Here is a 24,173-nt window from a genome sequence, read left to right as displayed (position 1 = left end):
ATTTTGTTTTCTACCTTATACTTATCTTCTTCATAGGAACCCAGGATTGCAAATCTCCAGGTTTAACTACAGATGTTCCTGGCTAAATTGTGTTGCTCATCATGAATGTCAAAGCACTGACCTAGGGGTGTTATCTTCTAGCTAAAAATTTTCTGTACCATTTTCTTTTACTTATGTACTTTAGTAATTTATAGGCCCATGAGCCCAATATATTTGTAATTATTGGCTTAGGGCTTCCATTTGTAAATTGTTACAGTTAAGTCATCACCCCCAGCATCCGAAGCCTGGAGCTCTCTTGCTGGTGTTGGTGATGTCAGGTCTGGAATCTACTTTTGGGGCTGTCTGTAGGTTGTTTATCACCATTAGCCCTCATTATTTTAAATGAGTACCCACCCACCTTACACTCTGTAACCACATGTTTCCAGAGCTTCTCTGGAGATTACATCTTGCAGGTCCCCCCTCCCTTTCTTTTCTTTTTCTCCTCCTTACTTGCAAATGCTTTGTAAATGAGGCCCAGAAAATATGAAGGAAAATACCTGAAAAGATAGTATGTGAAATTCAGATCTGTTTGGAAACACGTGTTGCTTCTGACTCTGAAGCTTTGGGAGAAAAAAAAAAAAAAAAAACCTCACCAAGTGTGTTTAACACATATTAGTTTGTAAATATGGAGTCCCACTAATTGCATTCATAGCTCACAGCAAAACTACCTGTTATGTCTTGTTACTCTGAGGGGGGAAATGAGAGAGTTACATAGGTGTATGCATTTTACAAAATTGGAATTCAGGGAAGAGTGTGGTGTAAATTCTTTTATAATTATGTGTCTTTTTCTGCTGAGGCAATTAGTCAGTTTTTCTGTTGCTGTGATGCTCACCTGAATTCAGGTGTCCCAAACTTAGAGGAAGGGCTTCCCAGGTGGCTCTCAGTGGTAAGAGAATCCACCTGCCAATGCAGGAGACATGGGTTTGATCCCTTGTTTGGGAAGATCCTCTGGAGGAGGAAGTGGCAACCTGCTCCGGTATTCTTGCCTAGGAAGTCCCATGGACAGAGGAGCCTGGTGGACTGCAATCCATGTGTTCCAAAGAGCCAGACATGACTGAGCACACACACATGCGAATTTAGAGGAAACGGTATGGTCAATTACGGTTGTCCTCCTTTCCCCTGTTATTGGAATGACTAAAGAACACCAAAATTGTGTGATATTTTGCAGAATCACTGCTTACTCATTATTTTGCTTTTCCACGTGATTAAAAGTTTTGTTGTATTCTTAACAATGATTTTATTGGTTAAAGGTAAATGTGTTTTGGTTAAAGGTAAATGTGACAGAGGATGAGATGGTTGGATGGCATCACCGACTCAATGCACATGAGTTTGAGTAAACTCCGAGAGGCCTGGCGTGCTGCGGTCCATGGGGTAGCAGAGCCAGACACAACTGAGCGACTGAACTGACTGAACCAAAATGTGTTTCCAGTAGAAGTGGTTCAGCTGTTTTCTAATGACAAACCAGGAGTCTTTAAATGTTGTTTTCTAATGATAAACCAGGACTCTTTAAATGATGCTTTATGGTCAGTTTTCAGAAAGCTGCCTTTTCCATCAGGAGAAAGGGAAGTCGTGTCTGACTCTTTGCCACCCCGTGTGCTGTAGCCCACCAGGCTCCTCCATCCAGGGGACTCTCCAGGCAAGAATACTGGAGTGGGTTGCCATTTCCTTCTCCAGCGGATCTTCCCGACCCAGGGATCGAACCCAGGTCTCCTGCATTGCAGGCAGATGCTTTACCCTCTGAGCCACCAGGGTCTGTGAACCTCATGTATTTTCATCAGGAAGGGTGAGCACCTCCATGAAAACTACCAAAAAAAGTGAATCACGGATGTATATGTCAGGCCAGGAAGCACCCCAGTACATCAGTGAAGCTCCCCACCCCCACCATTTTACAGATAAGCAAACCAAGGCCCAGGATTAAACAGGATTCCTTCTGACCCCTATTGGGGTGCTATTTCTCTAGTATGTTGCTCCAGTGTTTATGAGAAATGAAAGGTTCCCCCCTCCCCTTCCCCAGGGATAATAATAGTTAACTAAATTAGTATCAGGCCCTGTATTTAAAAATAATAATTCCTAGAAAAGTGTATTAATTTTATTTTCTTATAGATTATCTTTAGTAGAATTTGAGTTGTTTTTAATGATAGACAACTTTGGAATGCATGTGAATCCCTTTGGTCAGAGGATTCATCTCCAGAGAATTTTCAGAATTTTGTTTCTTCAATAGCTAAAGCTATTTATAGTTTTATTATTATTATTTTCAAGCAGAAGCGCTCTTCCTGAGATCCTTTGATTATCTTGCCAAGGTCTTGGAGGCAGTGTCCCCCCTCTTTTTAACCTTGGGTGGTCTCAGGATTTGCTTTATGTCCCGACTACCGCTGGAGCGAAGTAGCAGGATCCAAATGATGTTTTTAAAGACTTGAAGTTTGGAGTTAAGATCTTGGGCTCTGGAGCTCACATGTCCTGTTACACCACTTGCTGGTGGCCTCAGGGAGGTTGTTTTGCCCCAGGAAGCCTCAGTTTCCCCCTTCATAGAATGAGATCAACGTGCAGTCTTATCCCCTGATCGGTATTTGCGACATGTCAGCTGCTACTGCTGTTTTTGCTATTGCATTGTTGTTATTATTCCCAAGCCAAGACGTTTCCCAAACATGCCTTGAAAAGGCTAGTAAGAAGGAAAGCAAATTCCACTTTTAACTGTTGGTAAGAGGGAAGGTGGGGAGAAGGGACTGACCCACGTTGATACTCAGTGTCCTTTAAAGGAAAATGTTACCTGATCAGAATAAGGAAAAGAAAGTGGTATTATTGTCAGCTGGTTTCTGTGTGTTTGATTTCTCTTCCACTTTCTTAGACCCATTTGTCTGATCCAGTCGTGGGAAAGTCACATGTGTGAATTTTTACGGTGCTTTATAGAAAGGAGAGACCTGTGGGCTGAACCACAGAATTTAACAGCAGATAAAAAGGCAGGGGCGGGCTTCCTTGGTGGCCCAGTGGTGAAGGATCCACCTGCCAATGCAGGAGATGCAATATGGACCCCTGGGTCAGGAAGATCCCCTGGAGGAGGAAATGGCAACCCACTCCAGTATTTTTGCCTGGAGAATCCCATGGACAGAGGAGCCTGGCGGGCTACAGTCCATGGGGTTGCAAAAGAGTCAGACACGACTTAGCGACAAAGCAGCAGCAGCAGCAACAAAAGAAGCAGGGGCACCACCTGGGTGAGGCGGGCAACCCAGAACCTGCAGAGACTGCCCCTGGTGAGGCTGCCTTCACCTGTGTATCACACTGTCCAGATGAAGCAGAGTGTGGAAGGAGAAAGCCAGTCCAAAAGACAGCTGTCAGAGAAGAAGAAAGTGGTTAATAAAGTGTCTTTTTTCAGCTGCTTGAACTAGTTAATTGTTGAGTTATATTGTCGAGTGGGTACCCTCCTTGCTGCTGTCTCTTTAAGGAAAAACTGGAAGTGGACCACATACCTGTCATGTACGCACTTGTTTGCAGCCTGAATCTATTCATAGGCTAAAAATGAAATCTACTTACAACTATTACCTGGAGGACTTTTATAGGTTTTGCAGAAAATATGACTGGGGTACAGTTAGGACCTGTTTTATTATCCGTAACAGTGGCTTAAGAAGCCACCGTACCTGTAGATCTCTTTTATCAAGTTCTGGGTATTCGTTTGTTTATTTTTGTCAGGCACACCGTACTTTGAATACCAGAGCCCTGAAAGGCCACACCAGCTCACTCATTGTAGGTAGTTGGAGACATTTTTTTTCCAAGAATACTTAAAGGGCAAAACCCCAGGATCTGGATATAGCATAAATGATGGGATATAATTTTTAATAAAACATTGAGCTTTTCTGTTTTCTTAACATTGCATTCCGAAGCTAAATTATGACTATTCCTGTGTCTGTCTTCTATGCTCATTTTTCTTGCTTCTTTACAAAATTTTATCACCTAATTATTTTTTCTGTTGAATTAAGTGCTTTAAGTATAATATAACGTAATTAACAATCTTCTTAACTTTATGTTTTCCAGGGATATCAGCATGAATAACATTACTCAGTTACCAGAAGATGCATTTAAGAACTTCCCTTTTCTAGAGGAGTTGTAAGTATTCTTTTGAGAACTGTTTTTTTGTTTGTTTGAGTATTTCTCCTTTTCTCTTTGGAAATTCTCACAACAGAGATTGTCTGCTGTTTCTCAGGGGACTCTCAGAGAACTGGGTTCACTGGCCTCCGTATAGTGGAAACCATGTGTTTTGGGGGAAACAGACTTGAGTTTTTAAGAAGTGTGATCGCTGAAGTTATTTTTGAAAGTCAGGATGAAAAATGCTACTTCCATGGGACTTTTTTGCTGCAATTGCTATGACCACGAATGAAGCAGTGACACAGGTTAATTACAGTGCTATCCCAAGATAACAAGGCTGCTGTGTAATTACCACGATTGCCACAGGAGTTGCTGTGTGGGCAATAGGACCGTAAAGAATAATCCACAGCATTTCAGGGTCACGACGCAGCAGATGACCTCAGTGTAAGCCAGCAGAAAGCTTTCCTTGGATATGGGCAGGTGGTCTTTGGGAGTGGGGCGAAGACATGGAACATTCTTTGTGTCTCTGAGAACACCTTTAACATTAAGCCTGTTTCTGAACTTGGCAGTGTCATCTCGCATTTCCAATTTAACAGCTTACATGGGGGAGAAGTTCTTGCCACCTGTGACCTCCATTTTGTTTTTCTCTCCACACTATTTAAAGTTCATCATCAAAATAAGCACTTTCAGATTTTATAGGAATTGGCAACAATCAATAGCTTTTAAGAATTCCGACGAAAAATAAAATAAAGTCGTAGTTGACTTGAGTCAAATGGAGGGCTTTAAAAACAGCTAAGCTGATGGATTATGTAATATGTAGAGGCAAGAAGGTGACAGTTTGATGGTAAGAACATCAAAGAGCTATAGCCCTGAAGGAATCTAAATTCATATTACAGATTGTGCCCTACAGCCAGCTGTTGAGTTTTAGATCCAAGTCAGTGACTGTCTCTCCTATCTTAGGTCGGCCCCTCCCTGCACATGGGGAATCGGAATCGAAAATAAGACAAGCAGGTTGTGCTCCCAGTTTCTGACACTGTTGAAACAGCAGTTAAGGATTTAGTAAAGTTAAGCAGAAGTTTTTCTTCCCACACTACTTAATTGAACGTAATGTTCCCACAGCAAAAGTTGGACAGAGATTCTTTACCACTTCCAAGCTTGTGAACTGGGTCAAGTTATTTAACCTCCCTGGATTCAGTTTCTTTGTCTATAAGGTGCAGATAAGACAGAATGAATTAAAATAGATGTTAAATACTTAGGACAGTGCATGAAGCAGGGTAAGTTTAATGTAAATGCTGGCTGTTATTTATTTCATCATTTTAAAAGTGCTTAAGGTGGGGGTGGTGCGGGGAGCAGCAGCTTGTATACCAATTGTTGTCATGGATTACAAGGTTTCAATGTATGTTTTACTTTATTTTTGCCTGTTTGGTTTTTTTTCCCTTGAGTGAAATTAATTCTTTTGTAAGAAATAGCTCTTTGTTTTTAATTAGACATTTACATTGAATGAAAAAGCAGTGAGCTGTGTATTTGAAGCCCCCCAGTTCCCACCCTCCCAATCAAGCTCAAAGATGTCTCACCTATTTCTTTTCATTTCACATATAGTTTCAGCCTTTAGGATTAGTCTCCCTTTACAGAAGTAATCACACAGTGAAAGGCCATTCATGAGCATGGGTTCAGCTGCTGGATCACCCCCAGAGATAGGAGACGCACTGGGCAGGGGGCAGGAAATGGAGACGCCCTCCTTGTTCTGGTGAACCATGTGTGCACACCACATTGTCAATGCCTTTGACTGTCAGCCAGCCCCCTTGGAGGGATTGGCGGTGAGCGCCTGGATATGGAGTCCTCCCTGGCTAATCTCTGCTTTGTAAAGTTCGCATCTTGGATTTCGTAAAACTCTCAAATGACCAAGCATATATCAAGCTCACAAATTCTGTCAACTGAGAGTTTTAATTGGAACCAAATTGGATTTGATTGCTAGTCCTTTGTAGCAAGGTTTTGTTCGCTTCACATTCTGCTTATGGCAGCAAGAAAGCCCATCCTGTGAAGTCCATACAGCGCCTGTAAATACTGTATGGGATTTCAGAAATGAATTTGGTCAGGAGCACTGATGGTTAATTTTAAAGAGTCCTTCAGAATAGTCTTTCATATGATGGGTATACTTACAGGCATTTGAGGGAATTTCTTTTCCATGTTAATAGAATCAGGGTAAAAAGCCCGTTTTTTTCCTTTACAAAACACCGTAGCAGAGTTTGACATTCCAAAACGATGCTGCCAGGAGTATTGTAATATTTCAGAAACAGCATCACCCTTTGTCGAAAAGTCATCTGGAAATCATTTAAGAGTGATTGTGAAGCTGAAGTGCCCGGAACAGAAATGAGTGATTTACTGAGGGCTTTTTTTTTTTTTTTCCACAATAGTTAATGAGGTGTGCTTTACATGATGTGACTGGTTTGGCTGAATTTTATATGATAATCCGGAATGCTGGGAGTATTGGGTGGAATCAGTTCCCAACTTAAGAAGTGTTTATAGATATTTACGCATTCACTTGTTCTTTTGACAAACACTAAATCCTGCTCTGTGTTGCGTCCTATGATGGGTGTCAAAGACACCAAGACAAGTGAAGTGTTGTCTTTGTCCTTGGAGTTGACAGTCTGTCCAGTACCATAGCCACTAGCCACAGATGGTTGTTTAAATCTAGACTTATAATAATTAAAACTGAAATAAATGCTCAGTTTTTAGTAGAGCTAGCCATCTTTCAAGTGCTCAGTAACCACCTGTGGCTAGTGACTCTTGTGATGGACAGTGCAGATGTAGACAGTTTCCATCACTGCAGAAAGTTCATTTGGACAAGGGTCCAGAGGAAGAGGTGGAGCTAACACTTGGTGTGGCGTGGTGAAGATTGTCCAAGTGTGTGCAGGGTCAGCGGAAGCCTGAAGTAACCTGTTTATTGAGACTGGAGGATTTGGGAAAGGCTTTCCAGAATAGCTTCAGCTGAGTCTTGAAGGACACATGAGAATTAGCTAGGTGAGGATGGGTAGGAAGGGTGCTCCAGGAAGAACCTTATAGCATGTGCAAAGGCATGGAGGTAGACATTTCAGAAGTGTTAGGACACAAGATGATGGTTATTGCAACTGAAATAGAGAAATGTGAAATAGTGAAAGGTAGAGAAATGTGAGGAGATAAGGCCAGATCACCAAGGAACTTTTTAAGCTAAGGAGTTTAGACTTTATCCTGAAGGAGCTGAATTGGCTATGAGGGTAAGCGATAGGGAGGAGACTAGGATTTTTTTTCCCTGAATGACTAGATGCCATTCACTGATTTTTTCCCCCCTCTTTTTCTCTGGGAATCCAAAAACATAGGATCTAACTCTAAATTCAATACATAAAATGTGTAGTCTTGAGACAGTCTATTGATTTTCACATCTCAATTTCCTACTCTTTAAAATGGGACTCTTCACAGTAGTATTGTAAAGGGAAGAGGAAATTATTTATGTAAAAGTGCTTTGTGACCACGAAGTGCTACATTGACATGAGTAATATAAATTTCACGAATCCTATTAAACATTGCTGTCTTTCTTGAAGTATTTGGGGGAGAGGTTGTTTAGCTTGGAGATGGGAGTTGGAATGGGCCCATATAGATTTCTGTTAGTGATGTGAAAGGAAAGGCAGAATTTTGGGAAAATATTAAGTTAGCATCCACAAAGTTGGTGTCTGAATGTGATGCTGCGTGCTCAGTCACTCCATCATATCTGGCTCTTCGTGACCCCATGGACTGTACCCACCAGGCTCCTCTGTCCATGTAATTTTTCAGGCAAGAATACTGAAGCCGATTGCCATTTCCTACTCCAGGGGATCTTCCCAACCCAGGGATCGAACCCGGGTCTCTTGGGTCTCCTGCATTAGCAGATGGATTCTTTACTTCTGAGCCACCAGGGAAGTGCCCATACTACACGTTGCTGCCAGAGTATTTTGGCTGTCCTTGAGACCTGTCAGGGCATTGGTAGCTATTGAGGGAATGGCTGAAATGTGGAGTTATGAAATTGATTTAATTAGAAACAGGAGAAGGAATATCCAAGTGCTTTTCCATAGGCTCCCACTGAGAAATCCATGAATGTTACTATGAGCTTAGATGTTGCAACAGCAGTGGAAACTATTGCCAGCTTTGGCACTTGTACAGTTATTGTTTAATACATACTATAAGACTAGGCTAGTTCTATCTGTTCCAAAATGTACTTTGACTTTGGAACTCTTTACAATGCTAAAGTGAAAATTAGGTCTCTGAGTACTTGTTTTTTTGGGCAGGTGGGTCTGTAGGACAATTAATTCCTAGTAGAGACATTACAGAAGAGAACTAGTAAGTAATTTGAACAGGAAAATAAGAGTGGGTTAACATTAAAGTTATAAATATTTTAATTTAGCCAATAGTTGAACACACACACGCACACAAACGTACATGCAGACACTATAAAATGTGTGTACATTTTTTTCAGAACCATTTGAAAGTAAGTTGTAATCATTGAATTCTCCTTTACTTCTAAATAGTGCATTGTTTATTCCAAAAACACAAGGATATTTGTTTAAATAATTGCAGTGCAGTTGTCAAACAGAAAACTAGATGCCTATGTATTATTTGCTCAGTAATATTTGTTAGCAAAAAAAAAAAAAAAAGTAGAATTCTGGTTCAGGATACATTTAGAACCACAAGTTGCTGTGTCTTGGTAATCCATTTTGATTTTCTAAAGCTAAGTTTTATGGTCTCTAATTGAGTTACTGTATATAATTAAAATTGGTCAAGCCTAGCAAAAGGAAGTTATTTTAGGGTTCAATAGCAATAATAATGGCAGCCAAAATTTATTGAGAGTTTATTACGTACTAAGAAACTTAGAGCATATAATCTGGTTTACTGCTCACGAGATTCTTATATATCATCATGCTAATTTATAGATGTGGACAAGGAGGCTTTAGGTCATCCTGGCTCTGCTATTGACTGATCACTAGGTCATTAGTCAATAGCAGAGCCAGGATCATGTCGATCTGATTCAAGTATTTCATCTTAATTTCTAAGCTGTGATACTGTCTCAAGAGGCATAGGATTGGAAAGAAGCTTAAGAGGACACCTATTTACTCTGATCTATAATGCTAAGTATGTCCCAAGCTAACTGTCAAAGATGGTTGGCTGCCTAACATATCCCTTAGTAAGGTCGTTGAACAGAAAACTTATTAACAAAGAGATCTTCCTAGAATGAGGTTTTCTGGTCTAGCCATACCATTTTATAGATGAGACTATCAAGGCTCAACAGTAGATGAGTGACATGTTCCAAGTGCTACAGTTAGTATGCATCTGAGCCAGAATTAGACCTACCTAGTTCAACGCCATGCCCACTATGTCCTATCACCTTTTGTATCTGAGATGCAGAAGTAGTCTCAAATAGTCTTACTGGGTTGTCTAGAGTTCTAGAAAGTAGCAGACTCTGTTCTCTTCCAGTATTTACAAGGAATTTCCTTTGCTTCCAAACTAACATTTGACTCACTTAACATTTACTCCCTTGATGAAGGCTTCTCAGATAAGCTTTTTCAACTGCAGTAATTTCCCCCTGTGATTTTTGATAAATTTGACTGTGATATTTGACAGTTCAAAAATATTTTCTTGGAATTCTCTTGTTCCACTTTATAGTGCCTTGGTAGGATGCGTTGGTAGTGAAGATCCCTACATTTGCTGTTGGAAACTACGTAGTCATCTCACAGAGGCATATGGGTGCTCTCCGACTCATACCCTTCCCTGTGTGTCATATGGGGACCTCTCAGATTCGGTTATAACGGTGAGAAGAGAAATGGGAGGGATCCTGTACTTATTGGACCTTCTATGTACCAGACAGGTCCTCCGAGAGCAAGGATTGTTTTGTTTGAATTCATAAAACTCTGTGGGCTATATGTATTCCCATTTTGGTGATGAGGAAGCTGAATTTTTCTTGAGATTGATTTCCCAAGGTCATATAGCCTGTTAGTAATGGGTCTGATTTCAATCCCACATCTGACAGTGTAGATGTGAAAAGGACAAGGAAAGACTTCATTAGACAATTCATTGATTCATCAGACTTGTGTTAGGTAAAGCGCTGTGTGCATTGTTGAAGTCATCTGAGGTTCTTGCCTTCAAGAGAGATGAATGGTGTAGTAAAGTTACAAGAGTTCAAAGGAGAAAGGAAGGGAAATAACTTCTAGCAAAAAAGATTAAGGAAGGCCTCATCAAAGAGTTGGCATTTCTAGAGAGAGCCTCAAGGGATGGCAGAGTTATTCATGAGGAGATGTGGAAAAAGGAGGATGAGCAAAGATATGGAACTAAACTGGGACAGGAAGAAGGAGTGCTGTGTTTGGTCTGATTTTAGAAGGGATTTCTGTTGGTTTGATTTTAGAAAGGATTTCTGAAAGGATATTCTGGGAAGGAAACCTTGAAAGGAGTCGAAGGCCAAGCTGAGGACATTTCTTGGCAGACTCGTGGAGGAGGGTCAGGTGTTGTGTGGCTATGGAATTTTGAGCTAGGAAACGACTTGGTCAGACGTGACCTTCCATCATATCAATGTAATCTCATAGTACAGAGTAGGATGCTTGGGACTGAGTGAGTGCAGGGAAACAGACGAAGATGATAATGGCAGTAGTCCAGGTGAGAACTATGAGACTCTGAACTCAGGTAGATGAAAGATAGTAAGAGGGAAGAGGGAACTTGGCCTAAGGTGTTATGCAAATAGACTCAAGAGGATGTCTCAACTGGGATGGCAGGGGTTGTTGTCAATAACACTTCACTTTTATTTTATTTATTTATGTTTGTAGTTGCAGCATGCGGGATCTTTAGTTGCAGCAGTCGAACTCTTAGTTGAGGCTTGTGGGATCTAGTTCCCCGACTAGAGATCGCACCCGGCCCCCTGCATTGGGGAGCATGGAGTCTTAACCACTGGACCACCAGGGAAGTCCAGTCCAGCACTTCACTTGTAGATTACCAGGAGTTTGGTGGTATTTTGACAAAAAACTAAAGACCATGCAGTAAGAGAAATTGGTCCAGAAGAGAAGATAGTACGTGCAATTTGACTATACAGCTTGATTTTAGGTGAGAGAGGCATAGGGACATCTGGAAATATAGATGTGGAGTCAAGACTTGAGATGGATGGGTGGGGGATTCTAGAATGGAGTTTCATGGGTATAGATTTTAGAGTCTTTTATTTTGAGGGGATTACTGGAAACATTAGGTAGAAAGAGCTTGCCCAAGGAGAGAGGGCAGAAGGAAAGGGAAGAGGGCCAAAGCCAACTCATTGGGAAACACTTGAATCAGGGTGTGGGAAGAAGAGCAAGTGCCAGAGGAGCAGGATAACTGGGGCAGAACCGTGCTCTGGGAGCTGTGGGAGGGGAGGCTTTTCACAAGAATGAAGGATCGACATTGACGTGCTGGAGAAAGGTGCCTACAGCCAGATCATAACAAAAGGCCTTGCAGTTCATTTTTTTTTAAGAGCCCTCTCTACTGAGGGTTATGAGAGTGCCTTCGGGGTAAAGAAGTTCATCTTAAAGCAGGCATTTGGGGACTGCTAGTAGGTAGTTTCTGGTGTGGAGAGAGAAGATGATGTTTGAAATACGTCCATGACCTGACAGGAGTCCACAGGGTGTAAGAGACAGAACCCCAGATGAGGCGTCGTAGAGGATTTGTTGTTTCAGGTAGATCTAGGAAGTCTAGCGATGGAGTTGGCTTCAGATGGCCCTGGATCTCGGGGTTTCACAGTCGTGAGAGTTTTCTCGTGCTTTCCATGTCTCAGCTTCAGGTTTTGATTTTGTTCTTTCCTGTGCTGTTTACCCTGTCTCCATATAATGGGTGAAATAACCTTCAACAGCCCCACATAAGTCTTTGCATCTTGAGATCCAAGATGAGCATGTAAAATCTTCCTTTTTGCTTTTAGCAGCAAAATCTCCAGATGACTTTAGTTGGCCAGACCTGTCCCATGTGCCTGTCCTTGAACCAGTCACTCTCCTCTTTGGGTTGGTAGGGTCCATCCTGGGTCCTCAACTTATCCCCACTAGGACCACCTGGAGTGAAGAACAAGCCTCCCAAAGAACTTAGAGTGGAAACAACAGGCTCTGAAACTTTGTCCTACAGTGCTTAGCAGCTTAGAAGTAGAGGCAATAGAACATGTGGTATACTCAGAATTGGGGTTTACATTAGTATTTCATAAGCAACTAGGGGAAGACAAGCAGGAGACTCAACAGTTCATTGTTACAGTGTTTGACATGGAATTCACAAAGTGTAGAGAGGCTAATGAAACCATAATTCGCTGGCGCATTTACCTGTTTAATCAAAGCTAATTATTTGTTTTTTGACTAAAAGTAGTACTGTCTACAAGTAAGTGAAAATGTCTTTAATATTCTACGAGCATGATTGAATTTTCCAGTAAGGAAATAGGCAAAGTCATTTCTTTCATGTATTGTCTACTCTTGGTCAAGCCATGATTTATTCTGTAGTAGAATTTCAATTCAGAATTTGTTCATCATTTGCCCCTGTTGGCTTTTATGTATACATCAAATATTATGTTGCTGCTAAGTCACTTCAGTCTGGTCCGACTCTGTGCAACCCCATAGACGGGAGACCACCAGGCTCCCCCGTCCCTGGGATTCTCTAGGCAAGAACACTGGAGTGGGTTGCCATTTCCTTCTCCAATGCGTGAAAGTGAAGTCGCTCAATCGTGTCCGACCCTCAGCGACCCCATGGACTGCAGCCCTCCAGGCTCCTCCGTCCATGGAATTTTCCAGGCAAGAGTACTGGAGTGGGGTGCCATTGCCTTCTCCAAAGATTATGTTAGACATGCTAAAAATACTTGTATCATTGATGTAGTTGGCTTTGTAAAGAAATAATCTTAAAATTAATGGGTACTCAATTTTTAAAATCTGGAAAATAAGGAGAAGGGAGGAAAAATAATGACCTGTATCTTACCATAGGAAATACCTATGGTTAACATTTTGTTGTTCATTCTTCTCAACTCTTCTCTTAGTATTTATATGTAATTTCTTTTCTCAGCATGATTGGTTAAGACCAATCAGAATTTACTCATGGAGATGAGTCACATTTAAACAAACCTAAGCTCTGCCAGAAAGGCACGGCTGGGTATTTGGTAGGCAACCAACAGTATGTGCCATGGTTCCTCTCTCTCCTGTTCACGTCTTACTCATTTTATCTAGTCTGTTTTGAGCCCCTTCTGCTACTAAAAAGCCTTCCCTGGGCTTCCTTATTCAGATTCCCCTTGCACCTTCTCTGCTCCTCCCCACTTAGCACCGGATTGAATGCCTTGTTATTTCGTGCTCTAGGTGTGTCAGTCCACACCTATCTGTTCAGTTCCACAGACTCTCCTCCGAGGGCAGCGCCTTGTCACTGCTCTGCTGCGTGTGGCCTTTGACAGTGACCACCTTTGAGAATTTGGAATTGACGGAAGGGTTAAGACAAAGGATCTCTTCTTATTTTGAGTTTATTGAAGTAATAAACCTTATCAGCCTGTATAAAAACTGCATTCCATTGAAGGTTTATGTTGAATGAATCATCCTTATTTAAAAGAAATGAGAAATGTCTTGGGAAAATTCAGTACTTACTTTGCCCTACCTGTGGTACTTGGCTTATAGTAGAAGGTCAGTATTTGTTGGTTATGTCAGCAGTAAATTTTTTTCTTACGCTGTAACATGTTTCCTCATATGGATGGATACTTTGTGTGTTTAGTGCCAGAAGATAAATGACTGGGTTGTCAGGATAAACTTTGCTCAGGAAATTGTAACTGTTGCCAGGGTTTTTATTGATTTGCCTATAAAATAAAGCCTTCTATGGGTTAATGACTATACAAGGAAGTGGCATATATAAAAGGGTCTTGGGTGCCGGGATAACTTAAGTTTCTTTGAATTGAATGAAGCTTCTTTTAGTATATGGTGGAGTTCTAAATGGGCTATATCCTGAGTTTTAACAAGGACAAGCTTATTTTTGATTAAGCATTGCTGCTTTTCTTTTTGTATATTTAAACAGAAATACATAATATTTTACATATATATATATATATATGTGTGTGTGTATATGAAATAGTTTTCCCCTTCTCTGTGAAGGAAGACTACATTAAAAACCTTGGGAATTTCCATAATGAGAGTTCTTAGTACAGGCATGTTTATAAAACATTTAATTTTTATATATACATCTATGAAAGTTATATGAAAGTATAAAATTCTTCCCTGGTAAGAGAAGAAATAGGGTAAAACATTATTAGTGGGTTCAGGACTCTCTGCTCTACTGTATCAGATAAAGTTTATTTAACCTTGGTAGGAAGCATGTCCAAGGAGACCTATCAAGGATGCTAGTCAATTGCTGGCCTTCTGTATTTGCTAGGAAAAGAGCCATGTACTTTGGTCCTTTGAAAGTCATTTGTAGAAAATAACACAAAACAACATGGTTCTGTTTCTAGAGTTTCCATTATTTTATTTTGATTACCTTATACAATTTCTAAGATTTACATTCTTCTGCACATCAAGAAGTCCCCGGTTCATATCCGGGTGCCCCCTCCAAGAAAAAATAAGATTTACATTCTTTAGCTATGCTGTAGGAATTTAGACAAAGCACAGAGGAAACAGAGGCTCACTTTTCTCATCTGTTAAAAATAATAAGAGCAGGCCCACTACGACACAGTAGGGTAATGACAATATAAACTGTTACACAAATGTTAGTTTTTGTTAAGATGTACTGATACCAAATATCCCTAACAGGGCACAGTCCGTTTCTTTTTCTTTTTTTTTTTTTTAATATTTGGCCACCCTGCTCAGCATGAGATTTTAGTTCCCCAACCAGGAATTGAGCCCGAGCTCCCACCACTGGAGTTGTAATCACTAGATTGCCAGTGTTTTGTCTTTTTTTTTTTTTTTTTTAATAAAAGCAAGTCTCTCTCCTACCCCGCCCTCCCCACCCACCTCTTGAGTTCTTAAGTTTTCACAGGAGCCAGCAGAGTTCTGAGCCCATAGTAGGGCCTTAAGATACAAATAAATAGATGATTAAGGACTTATTAGAGGTATGCGTTATAAGTTTTTTTTTCTCTTTCAAAACTGTTGCATACATTTTGGGTCTTGCTGATGTCCAATTATATTTAATAGGAGACGGTTGCTCACCTCCTGTTGGATGCTCTCCCGTGGCCTTCCTTGCCCAGTTCAGTGTTGAACTGGAAATGCCATCTCCGAGGGCAGAGTCATGGGCTGGTGGTTGCGTCTGTTGTACTTGGCACGGAGCATGACGCCATGCAGATCCACCCGCTTGAGAGAATTTAATGGCATCGCAGGAGGGGCAGCCTGGAGGTGTTTGGGTCCCACCTGCAAGAGGTCATGTGCGTGGCTTTGAATGCGGCTCTGTTGGGTGGGGACATGTAGCTGTGGAAAGAAATGGTGAAGGAGGCAAGGAGCTGTGGCCGTGGGGGGTTAGATCGGTGGGGGCCCCTTGAAGGGAAGGGTGGTGCTCACAGTTCTTTCCTCTCAGGACTTGCCCCAAGGTCAGACCACCTGGTGGCAGAGGAGCAGAAGGCACATGAGTGGCTGGGAGACTGTGGCTCTGTAACCTCCGGCCGGGACCTGTCCACCAGGTGACAGAGAAATTGCCACTGGCCAGGCTGGCTGTTGTCTGCGTGCAGAGTGTGCTCAGGCCTGGGCCTTCCTGCTGCAGTGGGTCTGCCTCCCTCTTCTCATTCCTCCCCAGGGCTTCTCACAACAGCTGCTGGAAGCTTCTGACCCCTTCTTCTCCCTCCCCCAGCTCGGACCATGTGTCTAGTGAGTGTGGATAGTGCAGTCCTTACCCTACTGTTTTCCCGGCTGGAATTCCAGCCAAATGGCCACAATGACATTTCTGTCCCAGACAAGAAGAAACCTAAATCCAGGCACTTCTCAGAGACATAACACCAATTGGCGTACCCTCTAGTTCACACCCGCCTCTCGTGTTTCTTTTAAACCGCTTCCCAAGTGAAGAAATCCCAGTCTAATTCAGCACATCTCATGAAGGTATGAACCCTCTGGCATGGATAACCGTGGATCAGTGTCCATTAACCAGGGCCAGTCCAGCTTTCCTACTTCTGGGAGGGTTGGCAGATAGAAAATATCATGTAGCATGTGCATTAAGAATCAAGAATATAATTGCAAACTCTAGCCTCCCCTAGAAGGAGCCCCGAATGTGAATCCTTGGTCCTTATGAATAATAAATGCACCCAAAACAGACTCAGAAAGACATTATTCATTGAGCCACTTGTATCCTGTTTCCTGGAACAGTTCCAAGTCCGGTGGGAGTGCGGAAGGCTAATGGATTGCTGTTTCCCTCGCCTCCACCCTCTGTCTGTCTCTCTCCTCTCCGACTCTGCTTCTGGGACTGTTGTAACAAGCAGAATAAATAGGAGTTGCCTTGAGGTAGACCGTGTCCCCATTGGAAGTCCTGCTAGACTCGTTTTAATTCTGTGTGATCGGGTGCACAACCCCAGCCTGTGTTGAGATAACAGTGTTGATCAGGAGACTGTTGTTCTCATATTCAAGGTCCACCCCTCTTGCTTAAGAAAATATACTACCAGAACATGTTAAGAAAGAACATTGTTACTGTAGCACTTTCAGATCAAGCCAAGTAGTTCTGTCCTGTTAGGAGAGTGGAGGGGAGTGGGGGAGTAGCAATGAAACAAGAGGAGAAAACGTGTAGAAAAGTCAGATCATGAGTCAGCTTTTCCCCACATCTAAAGTAGCAGTGTTACCTTTTTCTTGAATCTGGTCTTATACTGGGGCTTAGTTGAGGCATTAGAGCAAACACCAAGGCTCTGTTTCATCGAAGGTCCCACACAAGAGGATCCAAAATGAATATGATCTAGTCCTGTCCATACGGTACCTAAATACAGTTGAAGGAGATGCACCAACTTAATAACCAGAGGCAAAATAAAATGCACCCAATGAGAGAGCTTCGTCTAGGATAATCTGTGGAATCCAGGGAAGGGGATATCATAGAAGTTCCACATTGATGGTAACATCCAGCTTGCAGTGATGAATAAGGTTTTCAGCTGGCAGAGAGTGGAGTGGGGTATTTCAGATGAAGGCAGTGCCATGAACAGAGGATCTGAGGTGGGAAAGCAGGGTGTTACTAAAACGTAGGATACAAGGAACATTCAGGAATAAGGTGAGAAAGGAGAGGATCATACTGAAGGTCTAGCTGATTCAGTTGTAGTCGGGGGGAAGCATTTGGAGAAATGCTCAGTTGTGCTTTTTAAGATTTAGATCTCCCAGTATTACAATGAAGTGGTTTGAGGCAAGACTCTCATGGAGGCTCATGGCAGTAATCCAGGAGGAAGAAAAGGAGGGTCTAGACTCGGGTGGCAAAGCAGGGAAAGTAAGAATGGACGGATTGAGACCTTCCACGGGGTTCTCTATGTGTTTTGGAGACGGATGAGCTGCGGTGGGGGGAAGCGGGTGCAGACGGAGGGAGGAGGGGTGGTGATGTCTGGGGCCGCCCACCGTTAGTGGCAGAAAATGGTACCACTTTTCACTTCCCTCTTCTGTAATGAGGTCCCCCCCCCCCGTCTTTAGTGCTTCATAATCATCACAATAATAGTAAAAGATACAAATATCATCATTTGTCTAGTTAAAAATTTTATGGAGCCAGCCAGTAGGTCCTCATGAAGTGAGTTACAGAGAAAACTGTTGGGTGTGCAGACCAGGAAAGGGAAGGAGCTGGCCTTTGCTAGTAGAGGGCCATGGGTGACAAATACTTCCTCAAGATCAGCCATCTCTTGGTCCTCAGCTTCTGGTTTGCTTAGTCCCTCAGTTGTGTCTCTTTGCAACCCTTTGGACTGCAGCCTGCTGGGCTCCTCTGTCCATGAGATTTTCCAGGCAAGGTTACTGAAATGAGTTGCCATTTCCTCCTCCAGGGAATCTTTCTGACCCAGGGGTCTTCTGTTTCTCCTGCATTGCAGGCTGATCCTTTACTGCCTGAGGAAAAGCACAGTGGAGAGTGCTTTGTATCCTAAAGAGTCGGAATGAGTTTAGGGCTTGCTGCTTGCCACTCTTAGCCACCCAGGGATCTCATCTTACCCTACTTTGCTGCTGCTCATCTCTGACTGTGGGGAGGATGCCCCGTTGGTCTGTTGGAAATTCCTCCATAATTGCAGTTCTGAGCTCCTGATGCCTCAGTCCCTGCTGTGAGCTCTGCTCTGCTGAGAGCTGTTGCTCCTCAACCAAAGCTATTAACTCGCCCAGGTCCACTGTGTTTCACCTTCTGGGAATTATTTCCCAACCTTTGGTGACACACCAGAGGCATCGAATTGCCGAAGGACACAGATAAACCTTGGAGCCAGCCCTGTGAGAACTGGAATGCTGGCCCCTCTGCTTACCCGCTGTGTGACTTCTGCCAAGTCACCTAACCTCTCAGGGACCCAGAGAAATAGGGCCTCTGTCCGCAGAAGATTGAAAGGCAAGAATGTAAACTATCTCACTCAGTGCCTGCAACCACTGTGGGGACATGACATAGTAGGCTTTTCCTTCCAGAGTTTGGAACTTTGTCCCTAACCCCATTCTTTATTCACTTTGGTCTCTCCTGGGTGTGAGTTTTTGGCCATGAAGCATCCATAGTGTCTACTATAAGAAATACTAGGGGGAAAATAGAAGTACTGGCTCTTAAAATAAGCAAAATGTAAAGAGACTTGGGAGGGAACAGTTGCTGAAGCTGCAGAGGCTTTATTAAGCTGCTGTGTTTATTATTCATTAACCCAGCTGCTTGGTAAACATGGGTAGGTGCATTCCCGAAGGCTTCACTTGATCTGTTTACTCTTGTAAGGGATCAGGTAATCAGAGTGGTGTGAGTAGCCTGCTCTTGGAGGTTAGGCTCCTTTAGTTTTCCAAGGGTTTATAAAGAGGCAGATCCTTGGGAAAGGGAAGCAAATATTTTGGCTATTGTAGTTCAGCACTCTTTTCTGTTGACAAGTAAAGGTAATCATACTTTGTAAAAACCCTCTTCTCAATACAATAGACTGAACTCCTCAAGGAAAGCCCATAGATAGGGGAACATTCAAAACCAATAGTAGGGAGAAAATTCTTTGATAGCCTTGGTCTGTTTACAGTGTTTGTTTTTTGGTGGATTCAGCTTTTTAAAGCTGATCTTTCAGATAATAGTGACTTGCCCTTCTGGGGACAATGGAATCTGTTCTCCCTTCTAGTCCTTATGGTCCAATTTCATCTTATAAACTGTGACCTTTTGAACACTGCCTTCCAGCCCTGAAGATTATCAGTTGAATGTAATTCGTGAGTCTGGGGTATAGAAAGTCCCTCGAGAGGGCTTGTCCTAAGCCTGCACTAAGGTAGGCTCTGGGATGCTATCTGTTTTCCGGGAGGAAATGCTGAGAATGCAGTTTCTGACTATTGGGTTGACACACTTGTGGGTGGCGACAGAATTGTGAAATGCAAGACCTGTTCTTGGAAGCTTTTGTATGTGGCCTATAAGACTAACGTGCTAGAAACAATGAGTAGAAGACAGCCTGTTTAATGACCACACAAGGCATGTTTATGGTAAGAACTGAAGCTTTTGAGGGAAGTTACACAGGTGGTGAAAATATACAGCCTTGATGTACTCCTTTTCCTATTTGGAACCAGTCTATTGTTCCATGTCCAGTTCTAATGGTTGTATCCTGACCTGCATACAGGTTTCTCAAGAGGCAGGTCAGGTGGTCTGGTATTCCCATCTCCTTCAGAATTTTCCACAGTTTATTGTGATCCACACAGTCAAAGGCTTTGGCATAGTCAATAAAGCAGAAATAGATGTTTTTCTGGAACTCTCTTGCTTTTTCCATGATCCAGCGGATGTTGGCAATTTGATCTCTGGTTCCTCTGCCTTTTCTAAAACCAGCTTGAACATCTGGAAGTTCATGCTTCACGTTCTGCTGAAGCCTGGCTTGGAAAATTTTGAGCATTACTTTCACTAGCGTGTGAGATGAGTGCAATTGTGCCGTAGTTTGAGCATTCCTTGGCACTGCCTTTCTTAGGGATTGGAATGAAAACTGACCTTTTCCAGTCCTGTGGCCACTGCTGAGTTTTCCAAATTTGCTAGCATATTGAGTGCAGCACTTTCATAGCATCATCTTTCAGGATTTGAAATAGCTCCACTGGAATTCCATCACCTCCACTAGCTTTGTTTGTAGTGATGCTTTCTAAGGCCCACTTGACTTCACATTCCAGGATGTCTGGCTCTAGGTGAGTGATCACACCATCGTGATTATCTAGGTCACAAAGCCCTTTTTTGTACAGTTCTTCTGTGTATTCTTACCACTTCTTAATATCTTCTACTTCTGTTAGGTCCATACCATTTCTATCCTTTATCGAGCCCATCTTTGCATGAAATGTTCCCTTGGTACCTCTAATTTTCTTGAAGAGAGGAAGAAGCACAAGCTGGAATCAAGATTGCCAGGAGAAATATCAATAACCTCACACATGCAAATGACACCACCCTTATGGCAGAAAGTGAAGAGGAGCTAAAAAGCCTCTTGATGAAAGTGAAAGAGGAGAGTGAAACAGTTGCCTTAAAACTCAACATTCAGAAAACAAGATCATGGCATCTGGTCCCATCACTTCATGGCAAATAGATGGGGAAACAGTGTCAGACTTTATTTTGGGGGGCTCCAAAATCACTTCAGATGGTGACTGCAGCCATGAAATTAAAAGATGCTTACTCGTTGGAAGGAAAGTTAAGACCAACCTAGATAGCATATTCAAAAGCTGAGATATTACTTTGCCAACAAAGGTCCATCTAGTCAAGGCTATGGTTTTTCCAGTGGTCATGTATGGATGTGAGAGTTGGACTATAAAGAAAGCTGAGTGCCGAAGAATTGATGCTTTTGAACTGTGGTGTTGGAGAAGACTCTTGAGAATCCCTTGGACTGCAAAGAGGTCCAGCCGGTCCATTCTGAAGGAGATCAGCCCTGGGATTTCTTTGGAGGGAATGATGCTAAAGCTGAAACTCCAGTACTTTGGCCACCTCGTGAGAAGGGTTGACTCATTGGAAAAGACTCTGATGCTGGGAGGGACTGGAGGCAGGAGGAGAAGGGGACGACAGAGGATGAGATGGCTGGGTGGCATCACTGACTCGATGGACGCGAGTCTGAGTGAACTCCGGGAGATGGTGATGGACAGGGAGGCCTGGCGTGCTGCGATTCATGGGGTTGCAAAGAGTCGGACACGACTGAGAGACTGAATTGAACTGACTGCACTGGTGGTGCTAATGGTAAAGAACCCAACTGCCAATGCAAGAGACAGAAGACGCAGAAATTGATCTCTGGGTCAGGAAGATATCCTGAAGAAGGGAATGGCTATCACTCCAATATTCTTGCCTGGAGAATTCCGTGGACAGAAGAGCCTAAAGGGCTACAGTCCATGGGGTCGCAAAGAGTTGGACTCAACTGAACAACTCAGCACCACTCACACTGGAGTCAGGAATTTAAGAAGTGAAGGTTAGGTCATGAGGCGAAGCATTTAAAGATACAGTGGTGAAGCTGGCTAGTTCAGAACTCAGACCACATGCTGGGGAGGGATAGTTTTACTTTTTTTAACATTTATTTGGCTGCCTCAGGTCTTAGCTGTGGCATGTGGGATCTTAGTTTCCCAACCAGGGATCGAACCTATGTCCCCTGCATTGGAAGGCAGATTCTCAACCACTGGACCACGAGGGAAGTCTCCAGGAATAGTTTTAAATACAAGCATTGAAAAATCTTAACACCATCTTCTCCAGTCCCTTCTTTTCTTTTCCATATGGTGAAACCTGAGAGGTGAAAGGCCATGAGGCTGGTGATCTGCAGTAAACTATCGTGAGCCTGGATTGAGGAATAGCCTTGACTGACATGCAGTTTAGAGCCTAGGTGCTAGGGTGCCTTGTGAGAAACTGTGTAGGATGAGACAGCTTCCTAGGGAGGATTTAGTTTAGGAGCATGAACCTTGTGTTAAAACTGTAGCACTGCCTGGGAACCTGGCATGATTGTCCTTGCAATTGAAGAAGTAAGTCTACACACTCACTCTTTGGGTTTCTGAGTCCTCTTTCACTTTCCCACTCCTCCCAACACACACACATCTTCCATGCCAATTACTGTGTTAACACTAAGAAATGATCAAGTGTTATCCTTTCCAGGGCTATTTGTATTTTAACTGGGACGAAAACTTCCAAGAAAGAATATTGCATCTAAAAAATAGTTTCACATCTCTGTGACTTCAAGTTTACGAAGGGTAAAGGAGCCATCTTTATGTCCTAGAATCAGGGTGTCTAAGAGCAGATTAAAAAGAGGGGAACCTGAAGTCTAAGAACAGGATGTCTTCTCCCTGGGGCTGAGTAGACACTCATTTGTTAATCAGTGAATGAATTGCTGACCAAGGCTCAGGGGTGTGGGTGGGGAGGCACTGTGTTTATAGAAAGAAGAGAAAAGATAATAGAAATAGACCCCGTCAAGGAGAAAATAATATGACTTGATGACTGTGATCCCAAGATGTGAAGGGGAGAGAGCTAAAAAAAAAAAAAATCATACATGTAAAATCTCATTGCTTGGGAGAGTCCCCCTGAGGGAACCAGGAAATTGGAAAAGTCCTATGTTTAATCAACTGGGTACATAACTATCATTTTTAAGTCAATACAGCTGACCCTTGAACAGCATGAGTAAATCCACTGATAATTTATAGTCACCCCCATCCTTTATCCAAGGTTCCTCGACATCCAAGGATTCTACCAACCATGGGCTGTGTGGTATAGTAGTATGTACTATTGGAAAAGAAATGCATGGATGGGGACCCATGCAGTTCAAACCTGCTGTTTTTCAAGGGTCAACTGTGCTTAAATCTGCCTCCAGTTCACCTGTTTATAAGTTACTTATATGAGTTGCTGTCCTGCTTTTTGCTTTTCCCTGAAGTTTTCTATCCAACTTTTCCTCCCATGTCTGAGTATCTGGGAACATGGTGGAAAAAGTGGGGCTCAGTCTGAATTGTGGGGCTCAGTCTGAATTGTGTGTGCCTTTCTTACCAAAGGACCCAAGGAATTCTTAGCCTTTTGTTACTTCACTCTTAACTCGCAGTTAAATTTGTCACTTTGAAATTTCCTTAGGAAAAAATTTATTTGTTTTTTTAGATATGCTTTTGTTTGGGAAGTTACGCTTAGAGTGACTTTCACTTTTTGCTTCTCTTTTGCATGGAATATACTGCCCTTGGTTATGGAGAAGTAACAGGATGCCTCCCGAAGGCATTCATTCCTCCTTGCTCTGGTCGGTATAAAGCTCCTGTCTGCTGTATACCAGGGCTCTGTGTTTGTGAGGCACTTGGAAAACACTGCAAGCTGCAGAGAGTGGCCATGAATAGCAAACTTAATTTGGCCTAATGTGTTTTGGCTTGCTTGACCGCACCAGAATAAAAATGTGCCTGTTTAAATTATTGTATTGGAGTTTAAAAAAAAAAATTCTAGAGGCGTTTATCTCATTGGAAGAACCTTGGGATCGCTTTAGCAAAGGTTTAAGTCCGTGTTTAATGTCAGTTAGGTTTGAAAAGTGTTTAATGTAGAGCTTCAGTAGCAGACTGGGTTATTGTGAGTTCTGAATTTGAAGAATCTGAGTTACTATTTTTCTCTTGCTACTTTTTTTTTTTTCCCTAGACGATTGGCTGGCAACGACCTTTCTTTTATCCACCCAAAGGCCTTGTCGGGGTTGAAAGAACTCAAAGTTCTGTAAGTAATGCAATTTTAGAGTTTCACAGCTGGCTGTGTATTTTCTTTCTGCATAGTCAACATGCTTGGAGCTAGGTTAAGCACAGTTTCTTTAGGTTCAGGATTAAAAGATTTAAGGAGAAGCCAATGGGTAGTGTGGGAGGCTAGAGGGTGATTTAGGCAAACTTGGGTCTAGATAACAAAAGTTAATGTCTAAATAATAGGTATTCTGACCTCCAGTGCATTACAGTTGAATGTTGGGCTTTATGTGTAGCTAAAGCACTGAATCAAAATCATATTTAAGCTTCACTGGCAAGCTTTGTTTCAGCTTCTCTCCACCC

The 24,173-nt window shown here is 42.5% G+C and overlaps 1 protein-coding gene across 1 annotated transcript in view; it reads left to right on the top strand.

Moving 5' to 3' along the window:
- Positions 1-24,173, top strand: part of LGR4 (leucine rich repeat containing G protein-coupled receptor 4) — a 109,434-nt gene that overhangs the window by 51,977 nt on the left and 33,284 nt on the right. The window contains exons 2-3 of the mRNA XM_040258917.1: positions 4,066-4,137; positions 23,782-23,853. Coding sequence (XP_040114851.1) covers positions 4,066-4,137; positions 23,782-23,853 — 144 coding nt within the window. The remainder of the gene's footprint in view (positions 1-4,065; positions 4,138-23,781; positions 23,854-24,173) is intronic.

The sequence above is a fragment of the Oryx dammah genome, unplaced genomic scaffold, assembly GCF_014754425.2.
Source record: "Oryx dammah isolate SB20612 unplaced genomic scaffold, SCBI_Odam_1.1 HiC_scaffold_17, whole genome shotgun sequence".
Taxonomy (NCBI): domain Eukaryota; kingdom Metazoa; phylum Chordata; class Mammalia; order Artiodactyla; family Bovidae; genus Oryx; species Oryx dammah.
The sequence above is the reverse complement of the archived record's forward strand: the minus strand, read 5'-3'. Positions and strand labels throughout refer to the sequence as shown.